This window comes from Corythoichthys intestinalis, chromosome 10 (assembly GCF_030265065.1).
Source record: "Corythoichthys intestinalis isolate RoL2023-P3 chromosome 10, ASM3026506v1, whole genome shotgun sequence".
In the NCBI taxonomy this organism is placed as follows: Eukaryota; Metazoa; Chordata; class Actinopteri; order Syngnathiformes; family Syngnathidae; genus Corythoichthys; species Corythoichthys intestinalis.
The window spans coordinates 11831961-11857060 of record NC_080404.1 but is presented as its reverse complement, the minus strand read 5'-3'; the positions used below and the strand labels follow the sequence as shown (position 1 = coordinate 11857060).

The following is a 25100-nucleotide window of genomic DNA, read 5'->3' as shown; positions in this document are numbered from 1 at the left end:
TATCGATCTCGGCTGGTTTTACTGTGTGAGACTCTTTCCGATATGGCAACCCTGAATATCCCATGCTCAAACTTGTGTTTACAATTACACAATTGCTTGTCTTGTAGAAGAAAATGGGTCTTGGTATAAAAGTCCTTTAATTTGGACAACAAGTGTGTGCAAAGAATGACCTAAATCACTATTCGATTGCTAACAATACACATTGAATGTTCTCAATTAAGGTCCCTTGTTGCTTTAAATTGATTGTACCTTTTCAGCTGGGCAGTGACATCTGTCAACTGGCTGTGAGAGGGGCTGAGACAGCATTTGTGGAAGCTGGGATGTCACCGGGGGAGGCAGAGTGTCATTGAATGTCTTCTTGGCTTCACACTGGATCAATACAAAGAATACAACCATTTGAACAACTTACTTTGTCTTGTTTGCTGTAACAATAAAAAAAATCTTACATATCACATTTGACAGTGATAACCTGATTCTTTGGAGCTGTGCCACATTTATTAATAGAAAACCCAATTGATATACGTTACATACAATGTCTTTCTAAATGATGTTACAACCCAGCGCAAGCAACAATCTGTCCAAAGAGATGGAATGTAAAGGTCAAAGGACCCTGATGCATTGGAAATCATTGTAACATTAGTAATTATTGATTGAGGCTGTTTGTTGTCTGTTGTATAGCCCTTCGTTTCGGGTCATCGAGATTTGCCCTTTTACTGCATCTCTATTTGCAGGAGTACAAGTATTTCCTTAGATGCTTGTGTGAATGATTTTTAATTGGCAGCACAAAAATAAATGGTTTGAACCTTCAGATAAAATAGTTACCGTAATGTATTATTCACACAGATAATATGGTATGAACCAATGGTAGTGAAGCAAAACTAAGGGTATTTTGGATTCAGTTTCATTTAGCTTAAAATAGGGATGTCCCGACTGTATATTTTTGCACCTGAGTCTGAATCACCTGATTTTGAGTACCGATCCAATACCGGAATAAAAGAGTATATTTTTTGGCAGAAAAGTTTTAAACATGTTACAGTCCCATCGTGCCACTTTCATAATGTGAATTCTTTTTAAACAAGAATAGCGTCAAAAAATGCTTGTCTTTATTAAATGCTAAATTGAGTGAGTCAACTCACACTCACATTGCTGAGAACAGCCTCTCACCCAGGTTTTACACCAGGCGTGTCTGCGCCACATCTGTGTTGCTGACTCGTCAAGGCACCGCTGACGCTTGTCCCCAATTTTAACAGGATGCATTTCACGAGCAGAGCTTTTACAGAGCGGGTCGATCAATTTACGCAAGGATTGCACGAGAATCTGAGAGTAGCAGGTATTTAAAGATAACAGTATAAGAACCATTTTCCAAAGAAAAATTAATCTTTTTTTTCTGATGAAAGGTTTTAAAAAGCTTTACTGATGATTTTTTTTTCTCAAGTTAAAGCACCATGCAGAAATTAATGAAATTTATTGCAAAGCATTTTGAAATTTGACCGGATCCATCGTATTTTTAGATGAGTGACTTCCGGTCACATCTAGTTTGATTGACGCAGGAGGGTTGCATCTCACGACGAATAATAAACTCTGCCGTTCGTTTCGGGTGCGACACTTTTAACCGTTTCTGGGACGCATCTGAAACGCAGCTGCTCTACAACTGGTGTGCACTCGTTGCTTGACTTTACCGGCCGTTTCGATGGGTTGACGCAGCCACAGACGCGCCTGGTGTATTACAGGGCTCTCTTACACAATGAGTTGCCAAACCACACTACCTCTAGTGCAGGGGTGGCCAACCCTGGTCCTCGATAGCCGCAATCCAGCTTGTTTTCCATGTCTCCCTCCTCCAACACACCTGAATCAAATGATCAGGATTGTTATCAGGAAACTGCAGAGCTTGCTGATGAGCTGATCATTTGATTTAAGTGTGTTAAAGGAGGTAGACATGGAAAACAAGCTGAATTGCAGCTCTCGAGGACCAGGGTTGGCCACCCCTGCTCTTGTGATCAACAAGCTAAACCATAATTGACACATTTGCGCCTTTGATCGTACAGCGACCAAGCTTCTCTGGCAAGATCAAAGTTACAAACCTGTCAATCATCATTAACTTTAAGTAGCTAACTCCTGGGCACTGCTAATTAAGAAAAGCAGCAGGAATAAGAGTATGGGCCCAAATACACCAGATGCATCATTGTTCCGGTTCTGGTCCGGCTCAGTGTTGACTGCGTGCTACGCAGTACGTCAAAAACAGGCAAATCATACCGGCTGCGCACGGCTGCGGTCTGCCAACTCTGTTCCCTCATGAGCTCTCATGTGATCGCGCGCTATAATGTGCCATTTAAAACAACGAAACATACACGGAGTCTGTACTCATCAGAGAAGCAGAGAGAGAGCACATTTTTCTTTGCAAATTTATATTTTAGTTGTGTCTGTCTATTAATTCCAGATTGACTGCATGCATCATGTTGAGATCAGAGCTCCGTGTGTGGGGGCTAGGGGGGCAGGCGCCTATTATGCCCTTAGTTGCGTCGGTGGGCTTATACCTGTGTGCACATTTAAAATTTATGGCACATAACATCTCATAGAGCTGTTATAAACAACTGTTAAATAATCTGTACTATTTATAAAATGGATAGTGAGTTTTTCTACAAAAGGTCAAGTAAAATGTAGGAGAAACGTCTCGAATAGACCACCAGGTCGAAACTTGTGGGTGTCTCTTTATTCTCTTTCGTATACAAACCGAAATTGAGTGTGCGCCGGGCATGAGAATTTCCTCAGTGGAACCACTTCCAGATACGCTGCATTTTTTTTTTCGCTCAAATTTGTCAGCACGTCCTGTGTTTAATATCATTGCCAGAAAAACACACATAATAGGATACCTTGCAGCTTCCTTTTTAATGCTGTCCATATAATAACGATCTGCTTCATCGTAAATCACTTTGTGACTTTTCACCTCCATGATGAAACGTTCTTCGTCCATGTTCGCTGGTGTTTGAACCGTGAATAAGCAACTGGGCTGTTGACTCCCGGCCCGGCTCTGCCCATTTTGTCAGATGCGTGTCCGGCAAAAACAGAAAATAGCCTAAACCATCCGACGGGCTGCAGCACGCAGCACGCAGTGGTCCACAGTCAATCCGGAGTACTGTCGCGGCCGGTATACGTTGAACAATAGGATATAATGGGAACGGATTGGCTCCGGCGCTATTTTTTACCCGACCGGAACCGGAACGATCATGCATCTGGTGTATTTGGGCCCTAAGAGGCTGTATGAGCATAAAGCAGAAAAAATAAATATATTTTTTTTAACAAAAAAACGATCCTTCTCAGCTATCCTTTTTCTGCTCTTAAAATGGCACGATCACATCGGAACATTCCTACTTTAAAGCAAATGACACAGGCTGTTACGATGCTGATACGTAAACGCACTTTACCTGTGGCTCCAGGAGCTCGCAGCATGTTTCCATATCGACCATATAAGGATCACAATACAGGATCATTTGCTTGAGTTCAACCTAGGGGAAAAGCCAACTGATGAACAGGCATATTGTGAAGTTCATTTCACTTGGTCAGGTTTCCAAAGAAATCCTGTATATTCATATCACTTTAGCAATATTTTAGCTTCACCCTGAACCACATTTTTTCTGAGCGAGATTTTAGCACTTTCTTTTGCTGAAGTGCCAAATCACATCTTTGCATAATAAGTGAACCTGAACGTCAACTGCTAATGGAACATAAGACACATTCTAGTAAGGTACACTCATAGACTAAATTACACTACTAAATTATTATCAGCGCTTTGTATCTTTCTAAAAAATTACACATAACTACAATGATGGCCCTAAGCATGCAAGGAAAATATTACATTGTAGTTTATTATATATGTAACAAAAGGTTAAAGATGCCTAGAAAACAGCGGAAAATGTAGGTTACAGCACATACATCCACAGGCCGTCCATCTTGTATTCGAGTGGTGATGAGTGTACGCCCACTGGGGTCGATGCCGTCCCTTTCGGCAGTCAGCCTCCTTTCTATTAGCTTGCAGTCCATGTATACAGAAACAATGTTGCTCTGTACGGAAAAGCTCAGCTTGTGCCACTGGCGATCAAAGAGGGCGTGTAGGTCACGACTCTTAAATGTGTAGCGGAGAACATTCTTCGTCAGGCTCTGTGAGGAGAATTCCACTGCCTTCTTGCTGCCATCAACCACAACTGACACCTGCAGGAATAAAAGAGAGTACAGCAAATCCTTTTTCTATTATAATGGAGCTTCTAAAGTCCAAAATTCCCAAGGTTGAACAATTTATATAGACCAAAATCTTATTTGAAATCGTAAAGTTTAGTAATAGCTGAACTAAAGGCAACGTTATTTGCAATATACTGAATGTGCTCAAAACATGAGTGTGCCAGTCCAACAAGTACTTTTAGTAATGTCTGATATAGCCTACAGTCATGTGAAAAAATTAGGACACCCCATGAAATAGTCAGTTCTTTAGTGAGAAATGTTCACATGTCATTGTCTGATCTTGTTTTTCTTTATCTATGGAAAAAGTGATTTAATTGCAGGTAAAAAAAAAAAATAAAAAATAACATTGTTTTACTCATTAAAACAAATATATCAACAAAAATGCATATTCTAACTGAGGAAAAAGTTAGGACACCCTACCACCTAATAGCTAGTGTTACCCCCTTTGGCCAAAATCACTTCAGTGAGATGCTTTTTGTAGCCATCTACCAGTCTTTGACATCGGTCTGAAGAAAGTTTGCCCACTCCTCAACGCAGAATACTTTCAGCTGTGAGATGTTTGAGGGGTTCCTTGCATGTACAGCCCGTTTCAAGTCACCCCACAGCATCTCAATGGGATTAAGATCAGGGCTTTGACTCGGCCATTCCAGAACTCTCCATTTCTTCCTTTTCAGCCAGTCCTTGGTGGTTTTACTGGTATGTTTTGGGTCATTGTCATTTTGCATGGCCCAGTTTCGCTTCAGCTTTATTTTTTTCACAGATGATCTCACATGTTCCTCAAGCATCCGCTGACACGCGATAAAATTCACTGTGGATTCCATGAATGGTGAGCTGGCCAGGTCCTGATGCAGGAAAGCATCCCCAAACCATGACACTTCCACCTCCATGCGTCACAGTTGTTATGAGGTTTATTTCCTGGAATGCTGCATTGGGTTTATGCCAAACATGTCCCCTGTTCTAGTTTACAAATAATTCAATTTTAGATTTATCTGTCCAAAGAACATTATTCCAGAAGTCCTGGTCACTCTGGGAAACTTCAGTCTGGCCTTCTGGCCTGTTCTCCTTGGAGAGCAAAGGTTTGCTCCTTGCACACCTCCCATGAAGGTTAAACCTGTGAAGTCTCCTTCTGATAGTACAGGCATGCACTTTCAGATCAACAGTAACAAGAGCCTGCTGTAGGACATTTTAGGGTTTTTGGAGACTTCTTTTAGAATCTTGCGGTCTGCTTTTGAGGGGAACTTGCTTGGACAGCCAGGCCTGGGCATGTTAGCAGATGTTTTAAAATTTCTTTAGTCATAGACTATTTTCCGGACAGTGGAATGGTGATTTTATATTCTTTTGAGATATTTTGAAATCTCTTACCAGACTCATAAGCATCTACAATCTTCTTTTTGAAGGCCTCAGACAGTTCCTTCTATCTCACCATGCTGTTTTCTCTCACTTTAACAGTCAGAGGCACACCAAACTAAATGTGAGGTTTAAATAAGGCAAGCCTCCTTCAAAACACTGGGTAACGATGTTCTAATCATGTGCACCTGATGTGATACCCCTGTGTCTGAATTTAGCAATTTTAAGTGGGATTGAATGTGGGGGTGTCCTAATTTATTTCTCAACAGAAATTGCATTTCTTTCAATTTACATTTTACAGAAAGTTATAAAAATTATTTTTTTCAGTTTTAATTGTTTAGTTCTATTATTTGAATCTCTCAAGATTTTTAAAATTGATATTAAATATCCATATGACCAAATATGTTAGAAAACACACACAGGATGTCCTGATTTTTTCACATCATCTATTGTAAGTGTAAAATGTTCTTTGCTGTAGTCTATAATTGGTTTACCAGGAATATACAAATTAATGTTTTTTCAGATGTGTACATTTAGACTACATAAATGTATACTAAATGCAAATTGGAAATTAAATATTTGGATTAAACATGCACAATAGACAGTATGTTTAAATTTAGGCTTCTACATTTTAGGCCAGACTCTTTAAAGAGAAAACCCACTGACTGTACCCACCTGAGTGTCCCCGGCCTGGTCAAATATCTGCCAAAGATACCATCGGTCTCTTTTTGTAGTTCTTCTCACACGAAAAATGGTGACAAGGGAATATTCACTTGGTAATCCATCTGGGAATACATGTCTGTAAAATGAATACAAGACAATGATATATAAATGAATATATATATATAATATATATATATAAAAATTTATGAGCAAAAAAATCCAACTATGATCTACCGCTTAATCTGGGCTCGGGTCGCGGGGGGAAGCAGCTCTAGCAAGGAAGCCCAGACTTCCCTCTCCCCAGCCACTTTAACCTGCTCCTCCGGCGGGATCCCAAGGCATTCCCAAGCCAGCCGAGAGACATAGTCTCTCCAGCTTGTCCTGGATCGTCCCCCGGGCCTCCCGGACATGCCCGGAATACCTCTCCAGGAGGCATCCAGGAGGCATCCGAACCAGATACCCGAGCCACCTCATCTGGCTCCTCTCAACACAGAGGAGTAGCGGCTTGACCGTAAGTCCCTCCCGGGTGACTGAGCTTCTCACCCTATCTCTAAGGGAGTACCCGGACACACAGCAAAGGAAACTCATTTCAGCTGCTTGTATCCGGGATTTTGTTCTTTCGGTCACAGCCCGTGACCATAGGTGAGGATAGGAAGGTAGATTGACTGGTAAATCGAGAGCTTCGCCTTTTGACTCATCTCCTTCTTCATCACAACACACCGGTACAGAATCCGCATTACTGCAATCCGACTTACTGTCGGCAATGCAGACCAATGTCTGGCATCGATCGTACAGGGACTGAAGAGCCCTTACCAAGCCCCCCCCCCCCCCCCCCCCCCCAAAAGGACTACCCGAGGGACACAGTCGAAGGCGTTTTCCAAATCCACAAAACACATGTAGACCAGTTGGGCGAACTCCCATGAACCCTCGAGGACCCTGCCGAGGGTGTAAAGTAGGCATGTGGCGGTATGAGATTCTGCTGGTATGATAACCTTAAACCAAAATATTGCGGTTTCACGGTATCATGGTATTGCAATTACAGCTGTAAAATTTGTTACTTTGAGATAAAAAACAAAACTTTTTTTCCATTGAACAGGAATTTTATTTTCAAAAATTATTAGTAAATTGGAAGATACGTATACTGTTATGTTAAAATACATTTTTAACACGGAAAAAAATAACAGGAATATTCCAAATAAAATTAAAATAAATGCAGTCCTTTAAGTGAACCTATATCCACAGCCACAGCTCAACATTATTAGCATCAGAACAAAAATAATTAAATTGTTTTCCAAAAAAAGGCTCGTGAGTATGACTCGTGTCATGTATACATTATACACACACACTCTCTCATTCACAACACAGACATTTGCCAGGGAGAAAGAAACACCACATGTTTTACCACTGCCAGACACACTAAACACGCTGGAGTTGACTCTCGTAGCTGGTGGGAAACGTTCATGACAGTCTTTACTAACCTTTAATTTCGTATGCCGTATTTTTTGGACTATAAGTTGCACCTGAGTATAAGTCGCATCAGCCAAAAAAATTGCGCAATGAATAGGAATAAAACATATATAAGTTGCACTGGAGTATAAGTCGCATTTTTGGGGGGAAATTTATTTAATAGAATCCAGCACCGAGAACAGACATATTATCTCTTATAAGGCAATTTAAAATACAATAGAGAACAACAGGCTGAATAGGTGTACGGTATGCTAACATTACATGATGCTAGAAGTTAGATCGGGCCTAAAAAATCCAGCCCGACCAGACCGGCCCGCGGGTATTAAAGCCCGACTTGGCCCGAGCCCGATTAATTGACTTGATTCCTTTGCCCGAGCCCGAAAAAACCCGAAATTTTATGTTTTATTTGTAGGCACGAGCCTGAAAAAAAACACAATTTTATGTTTTATTTGTAAGGACTCAGGAGAAGGAGGAAATGCGGGGATGCGATGCGTGGTTGCGTTTTGTGTGATCACGTTTGTGACAATGCCATGTGCATAATGATAACAAATTAAAACATGTCTTTTGTAATGAATTCTCCCAGTTAAACAAGACTGTAAGATGGATATTCAATAAACATTTATATCTTTTATATTTGCGTGTTTGTTCTAAAAGGCGGATAGTGGATTTGACATTTATTTTAATCTCCTCGAGTTGGCAGAAAAAAAGTTTTCTCAATGTTTAAATAGTCTACATATTTTTATGATCATTATAAATGCATTTACACAACAAAATAATGCTGAAAAAGTTTGTTAAATATATTTCTCGTATGGGACCAAAGCGCCACATTCGTTTACATTCAGCGAAGCCGACACAGGTTTCTGTATAGCATCTTCAACAATCAATTAGAATCCTTTGTTTTTCACTCCTCGCTGCTCCGTATCGAAAAGCAAATACCAGGGTGCTCACGGAGGGCGCCAGGGCGGGAGGGGAAGATTGAAAAGAGAGCGGGCCCACTGCGTTCATGTGCACAGGTATTCACAGCGCCTTCTCTGTTTTATCCAAATTATTTATTTTATTTATTTATTTATTTTATTTATAACATCCATACATCGTTTTAGTATAAATATATGAATATACATTTATTTTGAAAAAAAGTTGGAGAGAAGTCGGCACGACCGACCGTAAATAATCACACATAAGTCACTCCAGAGTATAAGACTCACCCTCTGCCAAACTATGAAAAAAACTGCGACTTATAGTCCGAAAAATACTGTAAATACGAAATCATATAGGAGGGACTGCCTCCTCGGCAGCTACCCTCCGCAAACATGTTTAACATGTCGACTGGCCACCCTCCTCTAAGCCGCGGCCGTCTATAACTTTTTGTAGCCGAAGTCTTCCCATAGCAGCGATTTCATTTTCCTCGATGGGGGAAAAAGTTTTACCTCCTCCAGCCATTGTGTAGCACAGCTGACACACTGACAATTAGCAACAACCGGTTGGGGAGGGTTACGCCTTGCAACTGCGAGCGAGGGATTTCTACCTGCAATTTTGGGACATAAAAATATCTAATACCGAAGAGAAGGTATGACGGAAAATTCTTGCAGTTTTGAAACCGTGATCGGCACATGTCCAGTGTAGAGCTGGTCCACTACTTCACGGCCGGAACGAAAACTACATTGCTTCTCCTGAAGATTCGAGGTCCAACGGACCCTCCTCTGCAGCACTCCTGAATAGACTTTACCAGGGAGGCTGAGGAGGTTGATCCCTCTATAATTGGAACACACCCTCCAGTCCCCATTCGTAAAAAGGCGGACCACCATGGTGGTCTGCCAATCCAGAGGCACTGTCCCCGATGTCCTCGTGATGTTGTAGAGGCATGTTGGCCATGACAGCCCCACAACATCAAAAGCCTTTAGGAACTCTGGGTGGCTCTCAATCAACCCTCGGGCCCTGTCCCGAGGAGCTTTCCAAAAATCTCAGTGACTTCAACCCCAGAGATAGGAGAGCCCAGCTCGGGGTCCACAGACTCTGCTTCCTCAAAGGAAGACATGTCGGTGGAATTGAAGTGGTCTTCTCCTGTATTCTCCCCACCGACTCACAAGGTCCTGAGTCGAGGTCAGCAGTAACCCATCTCCATTATACAAACACACACATACACACAAAATCATATTTCTAATAAATAAGGGAATTGACACCCAACACAAATGTCTTCAATCAACAAAGCTTCTGCTTTCTAAATAAATCAAGCAGACACATTTGAAGTCATTTGGTTTGAAGTTTGCACAAGCCTCCCTGGCATTCAACTAATGAAAACATATAGGCATTGATCCAGAGTCACACAAACCAATCTTTTACCTTGTCTTCGCTATTATGTGATGCACTTATAGACCCATAGACGCCTCATGAAATGAAGACACATGTTTATATGTTTGACCTCAGATGCTCAGGAAAGTCGAATAACAATTCCAAGCAAAAGCAAGAATATGTGGAGAAGATGGAAACCGTACAGTACAAGAAAAACAACATATTTTACATCAGCTCTACCACACTAGTTCACCCTTGTCACCTATGCATATATTACAAACCTCCCACATATCTCTTTGGACTTTCATAGACTGCATTACAAAATAAGAGCCATTCTTCCTTTCAAAACATAGTGAACCTCAACCTAAAATATAATTTCACATAAGCGTACGGAGAATCGGGAAAAAAATAACTACCGTAATTTTTGGACTATACGTCGCACCTGAGTATAAGTCGCATCATAAAATGCCCAACAAAGAGGAAACAAAAAACATTTTTAAATATATAAACATATATAAGTCGCATTTTGGGGGGAAATTTACTTGATAAAATCCAACACATAGAACAGGTATGTCATCTTGAAAGGCAATTTAAAATCAAAATACAATAGAGAACAACATGCTGAATAAGTGTACAGTATGATAATGTTGCATGATGCATGAACAATGAAATGCGAAAGTGGCCGGTATGCTAACGTAGCATAGCTATTAAGAGTTACTCCGATAACTATAGCATAAAGAACATGCTAACAAGTAGGGATGGGAATTGATACGATTTTTACGATTCCGATTCCCTTATCGATATAGCTTAACGATTTGATTCTTTACCGATTCTCTTATCGATTCTAATTTGGGGAAAAAGAAGAAGAAACGTTTTCATTGGCATCGAGTTTGTTTAATCAGAAGTCACAACCTTATAAGCTCACAACGAGGTCAAAAGAGGCCCAAGGTCTCAATGTTAACTGTGGAAATGAGTGGCAAATACACAAGAATGTGTAACATTTTACTGAAACATTTTTCTAATAGAAATTTTTTTAAAATGGTATATATTGGCATATAGGTCGTTGTTCTGCCTTTGGCAATATGTGTTAAAGTGTATTATTATTTACCATTATATAAAAATGCATGCCTTTAAGTTTTTAGTGTGCTTTCACGCTCAAGTGGGGGCGCCCTTGCGCTTCCTCATGCGAAAAAGAACACGCTCACGTGAAGAAGAGCGCACTTACACGTGAAGAAGTGCAGCTACAAACCATCCAACCGAGTGAGCGAGTTAGTGAGAGAGGGAAAAACTGCTACGAGCCTACGTTCTTTGTTAATGTTTGTAAAATATCTACAGAGGCAAAGCCTGTATGTATCATCTTTTGTGTTGTTGTTGTTGTATGTTTCTACTCGCGATCGGACTCTTAAATCCAGTTGTGTAGTGGTTTGAACTATGTGCTTATGCTAGCGAACACGTGCTAACAGTTTGTGTTATTACTGTATTAGCAGCTAATCATCGCTGATTTATGTTTGTGTTATTACTGTATTAGCAGCTAATCATTGCTGATTTATGTTGATGCGAACCTGTTTTCTTATCGGGGACGATATAGATTTGTTTCATTTCTATTTTTAGTTTCACTCTTCAAGTGATGGTTGAATAAAGTCAGCAAATTATACCAACGTCTTCTGCATCATCATTTGGGAGTTTAGCTAGCTGTATAGCCAGGACTGAGCCTTAGTGTCTCGGTGAGGACAGTACAGTCGTATTCCCTCCCGATGCAGTTATCTTGCAATGACTGCAAGTCGCTTTACTGTAATTTTTCCTCGTGAAGTGAAGACACGCTTTCGAGCGTTTGAACCTACGTGCTGTCATTGTTATGTTTACGGCTGCTAAACCATCGATACCTTTAATTTTCACCCTCTTTCCTGGTGAGGTGTAGCCAAACTTTAGAGCGAGTGGTTCTTGGCGCCATGCTAGTTTGATGCGTCTGGACAACAAGACACGTCACGTCACGTGATGACGCAATATGCGTCTTTAGGAATCGTTAAAGGGATCGTTAAGGCTTTTTCATTGTGATGTCGAGGCCTCGATACACTAGGAACCGGTTCGGAATTGGAATCGGATTTCGATTCCCATCCCTTCTAACAAGTTTACCAAACCATCAGTGTAACTCTAAAACACCAAAATAACATGTGAAATTATGCAATAATGTGTTAATAATTTCATACATAAACTGCTCCGAAGTATAAGTCGCACCCCTAACCAAACTATGAAAAAAACTGTGACTTATAGTCCGAAAAATACGGTATATAAGAACCATATGTATAATATCATATCATATAATAACCACCTATAACATCATTGAGTAAGTAAGTTGGTGGTATTTTTCCAAAAAAGTTTAAAATTAGTTTTCACTCTTATATAACATCTATCTGTCTACACTTGAAGTATTCTATACTTTTCTTTTTATTAGCCCTCCTTTTTGCAGAGATTTAGGTGTAAATGGTACATGACCAAAGTGATAAATGTACCCTGTTAAAGTGTGCCCCACAATCCTCTGTCCCCCAAAAAAGAAAACAAATAATTTTGCTCTCAGGGGCCACTTTTGGGAAGATTGTTTGCTCGAAGAACTAGAAAAATCACATCATTAAGTAGAAATATACTATATGTGGACAAAAGTAGTTGGCCTTTCAGTCATTCATATACTCTGTGTACTTCAAGATGGAAGAAAATATACATTATTGGACCTCCATTTGCAGCTCAAATTGTCTTCTGAAAAGATTTTGGAGTATGACGATGCTTAAAATAGCTCATTCCAAATGATCAACTCAACTCAGGTTGAGTATCGAATCCTCTACACCAAAGTCATCCAACCAAGCCTGGATGGATTTTGCTTTGCACGCTCGAAAAAAAGACCTTCCCCATAGTTTTCTTTGCCATATTTACTGGTTGACTGTTTGTATTACTCCAACACACCCAATATAAAATAAGTAGCATTTAATCATAGTTAAGGAAAACAAGTAGACTGTAATCAGAGTATAAATAATATGTGAGAGGGCACTGGGCAGACAAAAAAGCCCAGATGTGAATGAATGAGAGTTGCAGGGTCAGCACAGCCTTATCATACCCGGAGAAGACAAACATCAAGAACGTCACACTGACGGATGGGCTCTACGTGCATGTCATGCAGCTGACTGAGCGAGATTGGCGCTGACAAAGCGAGACAAGCAGGGGATCGCCAAGACATCTGGACCACCAAATCCCACCATCAGTTCTTCTGGTAACCAACAATGGACAGTCCAGAACAATAAAAGGACATCTTCCCCTCACACAAGAAACATCTGATAACAGAAGAACCCGTGACTGAGATGTTGACACTAGGGTGCACGATATCCATTTTTTGAAACCAATTCTGATATCGATAACTTTCTGCTCCTCAAAGCCGATACCGATATCGATAACAGATAATAAATACCTTATTGGCCCGAATATAAGACGGCCCTGATCATAAGACGACCCCCTCTTTTTCAAGATTCAACTTTGAAAAAAGATTTTTTTGAACACCAAATTAATTTTTATACAGAAAATAATTACAGTACATCTGTAACAAAAGATTATAACAATATATTTGAGAGAAAAGGCATGTTATTTTGCCTCATTCAAATCTTAATATCTGAACATTTAAATATGCAAACTTAAGTGCAATCACATTCGTAAATGAATGGCTTCTGGTTTTTGAAATGTAAATAAACCAATCTATTGTGATAAAACAACAAAATTGCAATCACTGCAGTAACCATCAAAGTGAAGTCTAACTGTAACTGTAGTCTTGAAACAAATCTGAATAAGGAAAAACATTGGAATGAAATAATGCAAACCGGTTAAACTTGAGAGTAGCTAAGATCTGTCATCACAGAACATCATTTCAATGATATCTGGCACCATCTAGCGTCGTGAATGGGTATAATGTCTAGACTGCAAATATAAGACGACCCCCACTTTTTCAGTCTTATTTCAATGCAAAAAAACACCGTCTTATATTCGGGCCAATACGGTATTTAATTTTTAAATGCATATTCACCTGGGTTTTTTAACATCTGGAGGTTTAAAAAATATATAAATAAATAGTGGTGGGCTCAACATATATTTGCCTTTGACCTAACCATTTTTGTAATGATGACATGAACACTATAGTAATGAACAAAACAAAGACAAGAAGAGTCTCAACTTCAAATGAAGTGCCAATATTTATTTTGTCAAATATAATTTGAATCAATCACAATCAATTAGTCAATGTCATTGAAGATGTGTTCCCTGAAAGATGAGCACTGAACTAAAACATAAACCCAACAGGTATTGTGCCTTGTCTTCAGATAAAAACATTTGGTGCTACAGGACTACACACCACTGTTGTGGTCTTGGTCCATGAAACAACTTTCTTAACCTGGCAATTATAGGACATCAAGCCTATCAATAAACAAAAGGCCCCTCAATAACTTACGAACTTATCACTAACACAGTAAAATGCAAAACATATAATAAGGTTCATCACTCATTATTTATTATCAAAAATATGGCCGAACAAAAAGGATTAATGGCTTGCCTTATAGAGTGTACCCATTTTCAATAAAGCATGAGGTTTCTTCTCTGCACAGGACGAAATCCTTGTCCAGCCACTGCGCTGTCATACCAAGCATACTGGCAAGACTAACGTTACACGTCCACATGTCAGTGGTGAAACTTGCCGATCAAAGTATGGGAGGGTGTGGCAATCTCATCACACTTTGCCGGTAAACATTCGGCTTGGAATGATGAACGTGGGCTCCAAATGACAAAGTACATGTCTGAATCCTATGTTTTCGACGAGACAAAACGGTTGGTAGCGCCATCATTTCTGTGATCGCTATAGCCCTCGGTCATCTTTGTGAAACTTTTCAGATTCATTCGCAGCTCACGGATCCTTGTACTCTTTTAAAACACAATCAAAGCGATTGTGATCTTTTAAGTGGCTTATTAAGATGTGTTGTGGCTCGACACTTTTTTCCCTTCTCGTGGAATTTTGGTTTTGCATTTGTTACAAATTGCAAGTGAAGCGTTTTCCACTGACAATTTAGAAAAATCCCACACTACCAACGCCATGCTTTTTCTTTTAGTATACTGCCGTCGTTTGAGCGTTAGGTCACAGATGGGAGCACTTGATTTGTGGCACAACTCCCTCTTCTTCTCCCAAACACAATCACTGGTGCACTGGACTAGCAAACAGGAGTGGAAACGAACGCACACATCCCAATCCGCCGACACCGTGCCAAAATAATTATACTGTATATTATCGTGCCTATTAATAATGTTATTGTATTTATTGGGATGACGTCATAATTCCTATTATCGGACCAATAATTATCGTATACCTATAGTTGACACTCACCGCTCACGTGGTGCTGAGGCTGGAAAAATCCTCAACTCTCGTTGCCCTGACAACAGTAATGCCCGAGCTCTCCTGCCCAATCCACAACAGACAATAACGCTAAACAACGCCCAACCACACCCTACTTCCCGACCACAGCCCACCTTATCAGAGCCTTAAAAAGACTGAATGTTTAACTAATGGTTGTCATTTTTCTCGGGAATCTTGTTGACCTGTGATATGGTGACCCTGGTTCCAGCCTTTCTTTTCGTCTGAGTCTGTTTGCAGTTTTTACCTTGCTGTCTGATTGCTGTCGACTTTCAATAAATGGTCAACTTGTGTTTCAAAGCTTTCTTTCAGCTTTTAAAACTGAGTCAGTACAAGGGGTTAAAACTAAGGTGAACGTGCAGAGTTTGGCCTTTTGGCCGGGTTGTCGGGATTGTGCCGGCCCAGGACATCGGAAATGTGCTAGCACAGTTCCAGCGGTTTGGCTGGTGTGATTTTGGCAATCTGGCTGAAAGGTTAAATTCCAACAATGAAAACAAGTAGAATTCCCCAAAAGGAAATATAAACAGCCAAGAGTTCAGCCCAACTATTGATTGATTTGGGGCTGATGAAGAAAGTCTTTAGGCTAAGTAGTGTATGTAAACGTTCAACACAGAATATTCAATCTTTGTGCACATAGTAAAGGATTGTACCAAAGGGTTTATACATGAATGGAATACAGGAATACAGCATACGATCGCTTCGACATAGTGCGATCCTTTTGACATCTGACGTAAAATTTTACTTGTCATTTGTTTCGGCATATGATGACATGCTCGAAACACCACGATTTATGAACGCTTGCAATGTCATTGTTTTCCCGCAAGACAGATGCATGGCGGATTTTCTCCATGAGATAAATCAATATGGGTCCCAAGATGGTTCGTGCAGATGGTGAAAAAAGGTGATGCTTACCATTGAATTTAAGATGGAATTTAAGATAGAAAAATCTGAGCGTGGTGACAATAAGGTCAGAATATGTCTACGATCTCGAGGACGACTCTCGTCATTATTAGTATTATCATGTTTATTATTATTGTAACATCGGCAAGGAAGTCGCCAGATTCGTCAGATTTCTAATCATTTATTTCAGAGCTTGTGGAACACAATACGGCTACTGTCCTCCATAGCAAATGTAAATTTAACAACAGAACAGGAAAAGAGAAAGTAAAAGGTTCCCACTCTAACGCACCTCTCACTCTGTCGTCAGTCACGCAGTGCGTTCAGGAACAACATGCAAGCTACTACCGCCACATTAGAACCTGATTTGTTATACAGTGGTACCTCGACATCTGATGGCTTCAACGCACGATCTTTTCGACATTGGACCTAAAATTTTACTGGCCATTTCTTTCTTTATCTGAAAACATGCTCGAAATACGACGATTTATGACAGCGCCGCAGTTACCGTAATTTTCAGACTATAAGCCGCTACTTTTTTCCTTCATTTTGAATCCCGTGGCTTATAGTCCAGTGCATCTTATTTGTTGATTTATTTGGGTCAATAGGTAACACTTTATTTGACAGCGGACTCATAAAACCATTATATTTTGACATGACACTATCATGGGCAATACTGAATGCTTATGACAGATGTCATTAAGTGACATCCGGCAAATAATGTAACTATAATTCCATTTATTTCCGGCTCGGACCTTCCTCATCCATTCAAAAGTGAGATAATTTGTCAGACAACACGAATGACATCTGTTATAAGCATTCAATAATGCTCATGACAGTGTCATGTCATAATTATGACGACCTTATGACAGTCTTATGGCACGACTGTCAAAAGTTTTACCAAATACCATAACTACCAATTATTGAAACAACTGGAACAGTAAGTGAAGACATAATTAGCACATAACATGAATTTTGATTGTTATTTACATCTTTAGCACTGCAATGCATGCTAGGAGGCATGTTGGACGACAACAGTGTTGACAGCAGGTGGCAGCAGAGGTTGACTGTCTCCCCCAAGGCCAAATAAAGCTTCTTGAAACAATGAATGGTATTGGTATGAATGGTATTCATGGTGGTTCATTTGGTTTTATGACAGTCGTATGATGCCGCTGTCAAATAGTGTTACCGGTTAATATTTTTGGTGTCAATATCCCTTAATACAGTGAGGACAGCTGCAGCTTATAGTCCAGTGCGGCTTAACTATGAACAAATGCCGTTTTCGTGTCAAATTTGGTGGGTGGCGGCTTATAGTCAAGTGCGACTTATAGTGCGAAAATTACGGTACTTTTTTCCCCGCAAGACTGACGCACAGCGGATTTTCTTGTGAGAGAAATCGACATGGGTTCCAAGAATGTTAGTGCATGTGGCAAAAAAAGGAAAAAGGTGAGTCTTACCATTGAAATGAAGATGGGAATGATACAAAAATATGACCATGGCGGGCGTGTCCATGAACTGACTTGACAATACGGCTGTAGAATGTCTAATATCTCGACGGTCCTTCTCCAATCTCCATTCGCCAGTCTTTATAAGTTAAGGTGACAATTATTATTGTGGTAGCTGAACAAAGTGAAAGTAAAAAGTCTTCCCTCCCTCACTGTGTCAAGTCAGCCACGCGTTGCGTTCAAGTACACCAAGCAAAACACATCCGCCACATTAGAACCCCATTCGTTACATTTTTACAGGAATTATTACTATTATTATATTATTCTGATTTTTATTCATACTTTTTTTTTTTTTTATGCTCTGTGTAATTGCTATTTGCAATAGTACCAGCAGCATTTATTAAGGATTTAGTGTAGATTTTTGGGCTTTGGAAAGAATTAATGGGATTATAATGTATTCTTATGGGAAAATCCTGCTCGACATAAGACCATTTCGATTTACAAACAAGGTCCTGGAACGAATTAACTTCTTATGTAGAGGTACCAGTGTATTATTATTAGTATCATATTATTATTATTCCAGTATGTATTGATAATTCATTTGTTTTGTTAGGTGTAATTGCTATTTGTAAATGGACCTGAAGTATTTATTAAGGATTCAGTATAGGTTTTTGGACTGTGGAACAAATTTAGTTTTATGGGAAATCCTGCTCGACATACAAACATTTCCACTTACAAACCAGGTCCTCGAACGAATTCAATTCATATGTAGAGGTACCACTGTGAACTGCAAAAGATTGTTTATATAATAATGCAATTTGTGTTCTTATATACAAAATACATGAATATTCTAAAGGAGCCTATTGTAAGGATTTTTTCCCTTGTGCATTGCACAAACAGTCCTTGTTTTGCCCCCGCCCACCAAATTACATATTGTTTAAATTCTATCTCGCAAGTGTACCTCTACTACTTTCTTACATTCTGTAAGCACATTCATTAAAGATACGGTAAAATAATATAATTCCAGTGCTGCTTCCCCTTGGGTTCTCCACACATACCATTAACTCCCCAAGCCTGCTCTTATTTCAAAACACGAACTGTCTACTGCATGACACACAGGATCTCAGAGGGCCCTGAGGGTCAAAGTTCTTAACCCAACTCTTATTGCCATCTGTGGCAAAATGACCTCAACAAATCCTCAGGGGAGGTTGGTTTGCAAAGTGTATTTCACCTCATTCTTGGAAAAGAAAAATATTATCATTTATTGCATACCTGCTCTGCCATAACATCATATTCTCCATTAAATTTTTCATTTCTAGACATTGCAGCTGGAAACTCAAATATAACATGGACTCCAAACAGACAAGATGCTCATTTGCTACAAACTTGATGTGACAATGGTATTGCATACATTTATAGTACAAAGTATTGCATTAAAGTCAAAGTCCGAAATATCCTCCTCAGCAAATGCCGCCTGCAATTTCAATAAAAGTGTTGATTCATGAGGTAAGAAAAATCCCAAGTAATTCAATTTTTATGAGGTCTGGCTATTTTTGGATGAGTTCACATTAAGGAGCATATTTCATCATGGCCGAAACGAAACAACACTTTGATAAAATGACACTGCTTAGCGTTCCGGTGAAAGAGTTCTTAGTGTCTTTCAGGAAATCCTATCCAGGAGGAGTGTTTTAAAGGAATCAGATTGCAACAGATGGAACAATCAAAGCTCAAATGTTACCCCAGTTGGCTCACAGCCCTATCAATGACACGCGATCCTGCCAGTGATCAAAGATGGCTCAACAAGGTGAATTGTCAAGTTAGCGGCCCTATTCATTTGAGTGTGGGCTTTAACAATGACTTAGCATAAGCCCTCCCATCCTGTTTAAAACAGATACCTGCCATGAAAGAATCATGAAATATAGACTTATGGTTTATGCATTAGTTAATCCCTAGGATATGAAACCATTTATAACTAAGAACACATTCAAATCAAAGGGCTTAAACCTTTAAGGTCCGGGCCTTCGAAGAAAAAATTGTTCACAATGGCCTGGTTGGGTCTGTTTTTTCAGGGCACCATACCCTTCATGTCCAAACAGTTGTTTTCTTCACTGACCAATAATAATCCACATTTTGGATCCAAAAAGACAAAAAAATAACCAACAACCAATCATGCTCAATGAAGCGTTTTCAAGCTTGATATTTCAATTTGATAGGATAAACATTCAACAAATATGAGACTGAATAGTTTTATATTTGATACTGTAACAGAAATGGCAGGTATGGGCATAGGCGTTTTTGTCCTTTATACATACTATGGTCAAAACAGGTTATATACATTATACCAACAGTGCGAAATAGTGTATATATTCATCTATACCATCTAACACAAAAAGGGTTTAGAGGATACAGTGGTATGAAAAAGTATCTGAACCTTTTGGAATTTCTCACATTTCTGCATAAAATCATCATCAAATGTGATCTGATCTTTGTCAAAATCACACAGATAAAAATACAGTGTCTGTTTTAACTAAAACCACCCAAACATTCAAAGGTTTTCATATTCTAATGAGGATAGCATGCAAACAATGACAGAAGGGGGGGAAATAAGCAAGTGAAGCCTCTGCCTAAGGAAACCTAAAGAGCAATTGAAACCAATTTTTACCAAACAATTTAATTCAGGTGTATGCCCAATCACCGATGAGTGGTTTAAAGTTGCCCTGCCCACAATAAAACACACACCTGGTAAGAATGACAAGCATTGTCTGAAGTGCATCATGTCTCGGTCAAAAGAGCTGTCTGAAGACCTGCGATCAAGGATTGTTGATTTGTATAACGCTGGGAAGGGATACAAAACCATCTCTAAAAGTCTGGATGTTCATTAATCAACAGTCAGATAAGTTGTCTACAAATGTAGGAAGTTTGGCATTGTTGCTTCTCTCCCAAGGAGTGGTCGTCCACCAAAGACAACGCCAAGAGTTCAGCGCATAATACTCAGACAGGTAAAAAAAGAACGCTGGAGTGTCTGCTAAAGACTTACAGAAATCACTGGCACAGTCCTATATCTCTGTGCACACATTAACTATATGTAAAACTATGGACAAGAATGGTGTTCATGGAAGGATTCCACGGAAGAAGCCACTGTTGTCTAAAAAAAAAAATACATCGCTGCCCGTTTAATGTTCGCAAAAGGCTCTTGAACACTCCACAGATGTTTTGGCAAATATTTTGAGGACTGTGTTTGGGAGTAACACACAACGTCATGTGTGGAGGAAAAATGGAACAGCTCACCAACATCAACACCTCATCCCCACCGTGATGCATGGTGGAGGGAGCATCATGATTTAGGGCTGTTTTGCTCGTTCAGGCCCTGGACAACTTGCAGTCATTAATGGAAGAATGAATTCAAAAGTTAATCAGGATGTTTTGCAGGAAAACCTATGGCCATCTGTCAGACAGTTGAAGCTAAAAAGAGGATGGATGCTGCAACAAGACAATGATCCAAAACACAGAAGTAAATCACCTTCAGAATGGTTTCAGAAGAACAAAATACACATTCTGGAGTGGCCAAGTCCATGTCCAGACTTGAACTCCAATGAGATGCTGTGGCATGACCTAAAGACCTAAAGACAGTGATTCATACCAGACAGGAATCTAACTGAACTACAGCAGTTTTGTAGAGAAGAATGGGCCAAGATTAGTAGTCCTGATCGATGTGCCAGACTGATCTGCAGCTACAGGAAGCGTCTGGTTGAAGTTATTGCTGCCAAAAGGGGGAGTCACAAAATATTAAATGTGACGGTTTCATTACTTGTACCTCTTCTGTCATTGTTTGCATACTATCCTAATTAAAATATCGAAACCTACAAATGTTTGGGTGGTTTTACCTAAAGCAGATATTGCTTTTTCATCTGTGTGATTTTGACAAAGATCAGATCACATTTGATGGTGATTTTATGCAGAAATGTGAGAAATTTCAAAAGGTTCAGATACTTTTTCATACCACTGCATCTCTTTGTGAGGTAATACTCATCACCTTATTAAAACTATTTTATATATATTCAAGTTTCTCGAACACACACATCTATAATCAAATTGAAAATATCGATTGTGGGGAAAAAATATAATATTGAAAAAAAGTATTTTCAAAAATATTTACAATAAACCACTTCAGTTAAAATTTTCAGGCATGCTATTCAGTTTCGTCCTGGAACAAGACACAGGGCTACGTCACACAGCCCACACTTCCAGGGGGTGTCAGTCCTCCTTCTGCTCTTTCCGCACCGCTGTCACTCTTCACACTCATCCAAAGAAAACAACGACAAATCTGGCTCGATACCTCGCCTCCCTAGTTAGGTGGCGCCTCGCTCGGCAATATATTAAACGTTTTCATATTAGGTCCTTTCTTTGTGACGTCACAATGGCACCTGGGATATGTAGTTTTTCACAATGCTTCCCGTTTTGAAAAGGGCCAAGAAATGATGGAAATATGGACATAAACGTGTGGTCCATACAACGTTTTAATGATTATTTATCAAGCAATAAAAGTATCAAACTTTAAATGAGATTATCTCCCGTTTTACTTGGTCGATTGACTTCAAGTAAAAACGAGAGTAAACTTCAACTTCCGCATTTTCAAACGAGACCAACAAGCAGCACGTGGGTGATGTAATTACAATGTGATTAGGCTTCATGCACGCAGAAAGCGTAGACGCGTCTCACGACTTTAAAGTGTTAATCCATTTTAATCAGAAGTCTAGATATATTTCTGCTCATGTGCGAAATATCTAATAGCACAGTTGGAGGGATATTTTATGAAAGCTCAATCTGGTAAAAGATTAGCAAGTTAAGGGACCGTTTACACGATGACACTCCAAGAATGCGACACATTTCAGGTTTAAATTTACATGATTCTGTCTTGGTTCCGTCTCCATTCGAACGATGTCGCAATTAAAAACGATACAGTATTCACGCCAGGCCCTAGGGGGCAGTGCAGTTTTACAAGGGGACAGCCAATAATGCACTTCCTCGAAAACAACTTCCTCAGCCCGGGAGACAACATACCCATCCACTCGAAGCATTGGTGTCCACGTTTTTTTCTTTCGTTTCAAAAGGCACAAAAACGCGAAAATAAAATATATTTAAATTAAAAATATTATAAAAACAGTAAATAAAGCCGACCTTCTGCCATGTTTAGTGTTTTGAACGCTTAGTAGCAGCGACTGCGCATGCCCAAAGTGACGTGTGTGAGCGCTGACGTCATCGGAGCGAGAGCATTCCATTCAAATGGTTGCAGAGCAATATCCGCAATCTAATCCTTCAGCTTTGGAGGAAGGAATCAAAAGTTTGCGTCTTCGTCTTCCATTTTCGCCGTCACCTTGTGAAGGCGAGGCCATTCCTCTGCGATTTGAAGCGGAACATGGGGAAGAACACCTTTCATCGCTCAACCCCGGCGCACAGTGATCTCCTAAAATATTTGCCCAGAAACAGCTTTTTCGTTAAGAGATCAAGCTACTTTTTGATTGCTCAATAGTCCCTCCAATGATCTCTGTGTTGTGTAAATGTGGCACAGACAATTATACATCAATAATTCCAGCCCAAAGTATAGAATGTGTAGACAACAGCACAAACTGCATTTCATCCCTGCCAGGCATCTTCTGCAACCCTCTTTGGATCCTGCTCGTTCTTGGGGCAATTGTGTCTTAGTTTTGTCCTCAGCAAGTAAATTGCATGCTCAGTTGGTTTCAGGTCAAGTGACTGATCATGCCAATGAATGGCATTACATTACATTACAAAGTCACTTCCGCAGTATGCTTTGTCTCATTGCCCATCTGCATTGCGCTGTCCAATGAGTCCTTAAGCATTTGGCCAAATATAAGAAGATAATATTGTCCAAAGCACTTCAGCTATCCTGCAGTTTTAGTTAGCAGTCACATCATTAAAGAAAAATACTGTACCAGTTCCATTGGCAGCCATGCATGCCCACCTGGCAATGGAATAGCTGAGCAGCCAATTACTTTTGGTCCCTCGAAAAGTCGGAGGCTCATATACAAGTACTTACCATTAAGCGAATGTTATTTGTGTCAAACCCATTGTGGAAGTGTTTAGGGCCAAAAAGACAAGAATTGTGTTGGGTTCCCAACACCTACAGACATCTTTTACGCATCTTGGACTACTGACTTTCACAATTGGTTCACACAAAAAAATAAAAGGGAAGAACTTTACTACCAGCCCCTCCAATGATTCCAGAAAAGGCACTGAACAACAACGAATTAGAAATTTTGAAGCCTTTGTAAAATGACTGCTTTTTTTCTCCTCGATGTAGAGTGCATTTAATTATACATTCCCCTTCCTCATTTGGCTGACTTATTTTCAATATTTTTAACCCTGTATAATCTCTGATTGGATCCAACAAGTAACTTAAAAACCAACCTTTAATTGGCTGTCAATTGGTAAAACTCTAATCATTAGCGATGAACCTCAAGACATACCCAGCAACTGTATATTACGCAGTGTTGGTAATCTTACTTTAAAAAAGTAATTAAATTAGTAACTCAGTTACCTCATATGAAGGATAATTAGTTACTCAGCAGAGTAACTGACATTACTTTATAGTATTTCAGAACATTTGGTATGTATTCAAATCTAATAAATTACAGTCTGTTAAGAAAACACACATGCAAACTGACCATTACAATGACACAAAGACATGTGAAAACTGAAAGGTCCAATAAGCCTCAGTTTAACACCCACTTTTCACAACACTCAAATACATTGCACATTAATATCCAACAGAGCTCTGCACGCCGGCAGCTCAATAGCAACAACAAACAATATGGCTACAATGCAAGTGTTTTGAAGTTCTCCACAGTCTAAATCTGCAGCTTTTCCTTGCTGGGCACTGAAGGAGATAGTACTTTTCTTGTTGGCACCGTCTAACAGTTTGCATTATTCTAACACATGTAATATAATCACTCAGGGAATAGAATCGTTTCTCGTATTTACTGTTTGACTGTTTGTATGACTGTAACACACCCAACATAAAATAAGTAGCACTTATACCGTAGTTTAAGGAAAAAAAGCCAACTATAGGGCATAAAAGATACACGACGCCTTCTTATCACTGAAGCCCAACGTGTGCGTCAAGACGTGGACTTGTCAGCGTCAGATTGACGCTGACAAGCCCACGTCGGCACCACCAACTCTCGTAATCAGTTCTCCCGGACAGTCCAGAACATATGGCGGAACGCCCTGTCCCAACTCAAGGAACACCGGAGAACGCCCGATATCCAATGGATAACACGACTGATAAGACTCCAGGAGCCCCTTTG

At 39.8% G+C, this 25100-nt stretch overlaps 1 protein-coding gene across 1 annotated transcript in view; it reads right to left on the bottom strand.

Annotated features, from left to right (window-relative positions):
• LOC130923322 (collagen alpha-1(XIX) chain-like) overlaps positions 1-25100 on the bottom strand; it is a 343167-nt gene that overhangs the window by 295715 nt on the left and 22352 nt on the right. The window contains exons 5-8 of the mRNA XM_057848955.1: positions 6256-6379; positions 3931-4206; positions 3423-3503; positions 250-369 (exon numbers count right to left, since the gene is read on the bottom strand). Coding sequence (XP_057704938.1) covers positions 250-369; positions 3423-3503; positions 3931-4206; positions 6256-6379 — 601 coding nt within the window. The remainder of the gene's footprint in view (positions 1-249; positions 370-3422; positions 3504-3930; positions 4207-6255; positions 6380-25100) is intronic.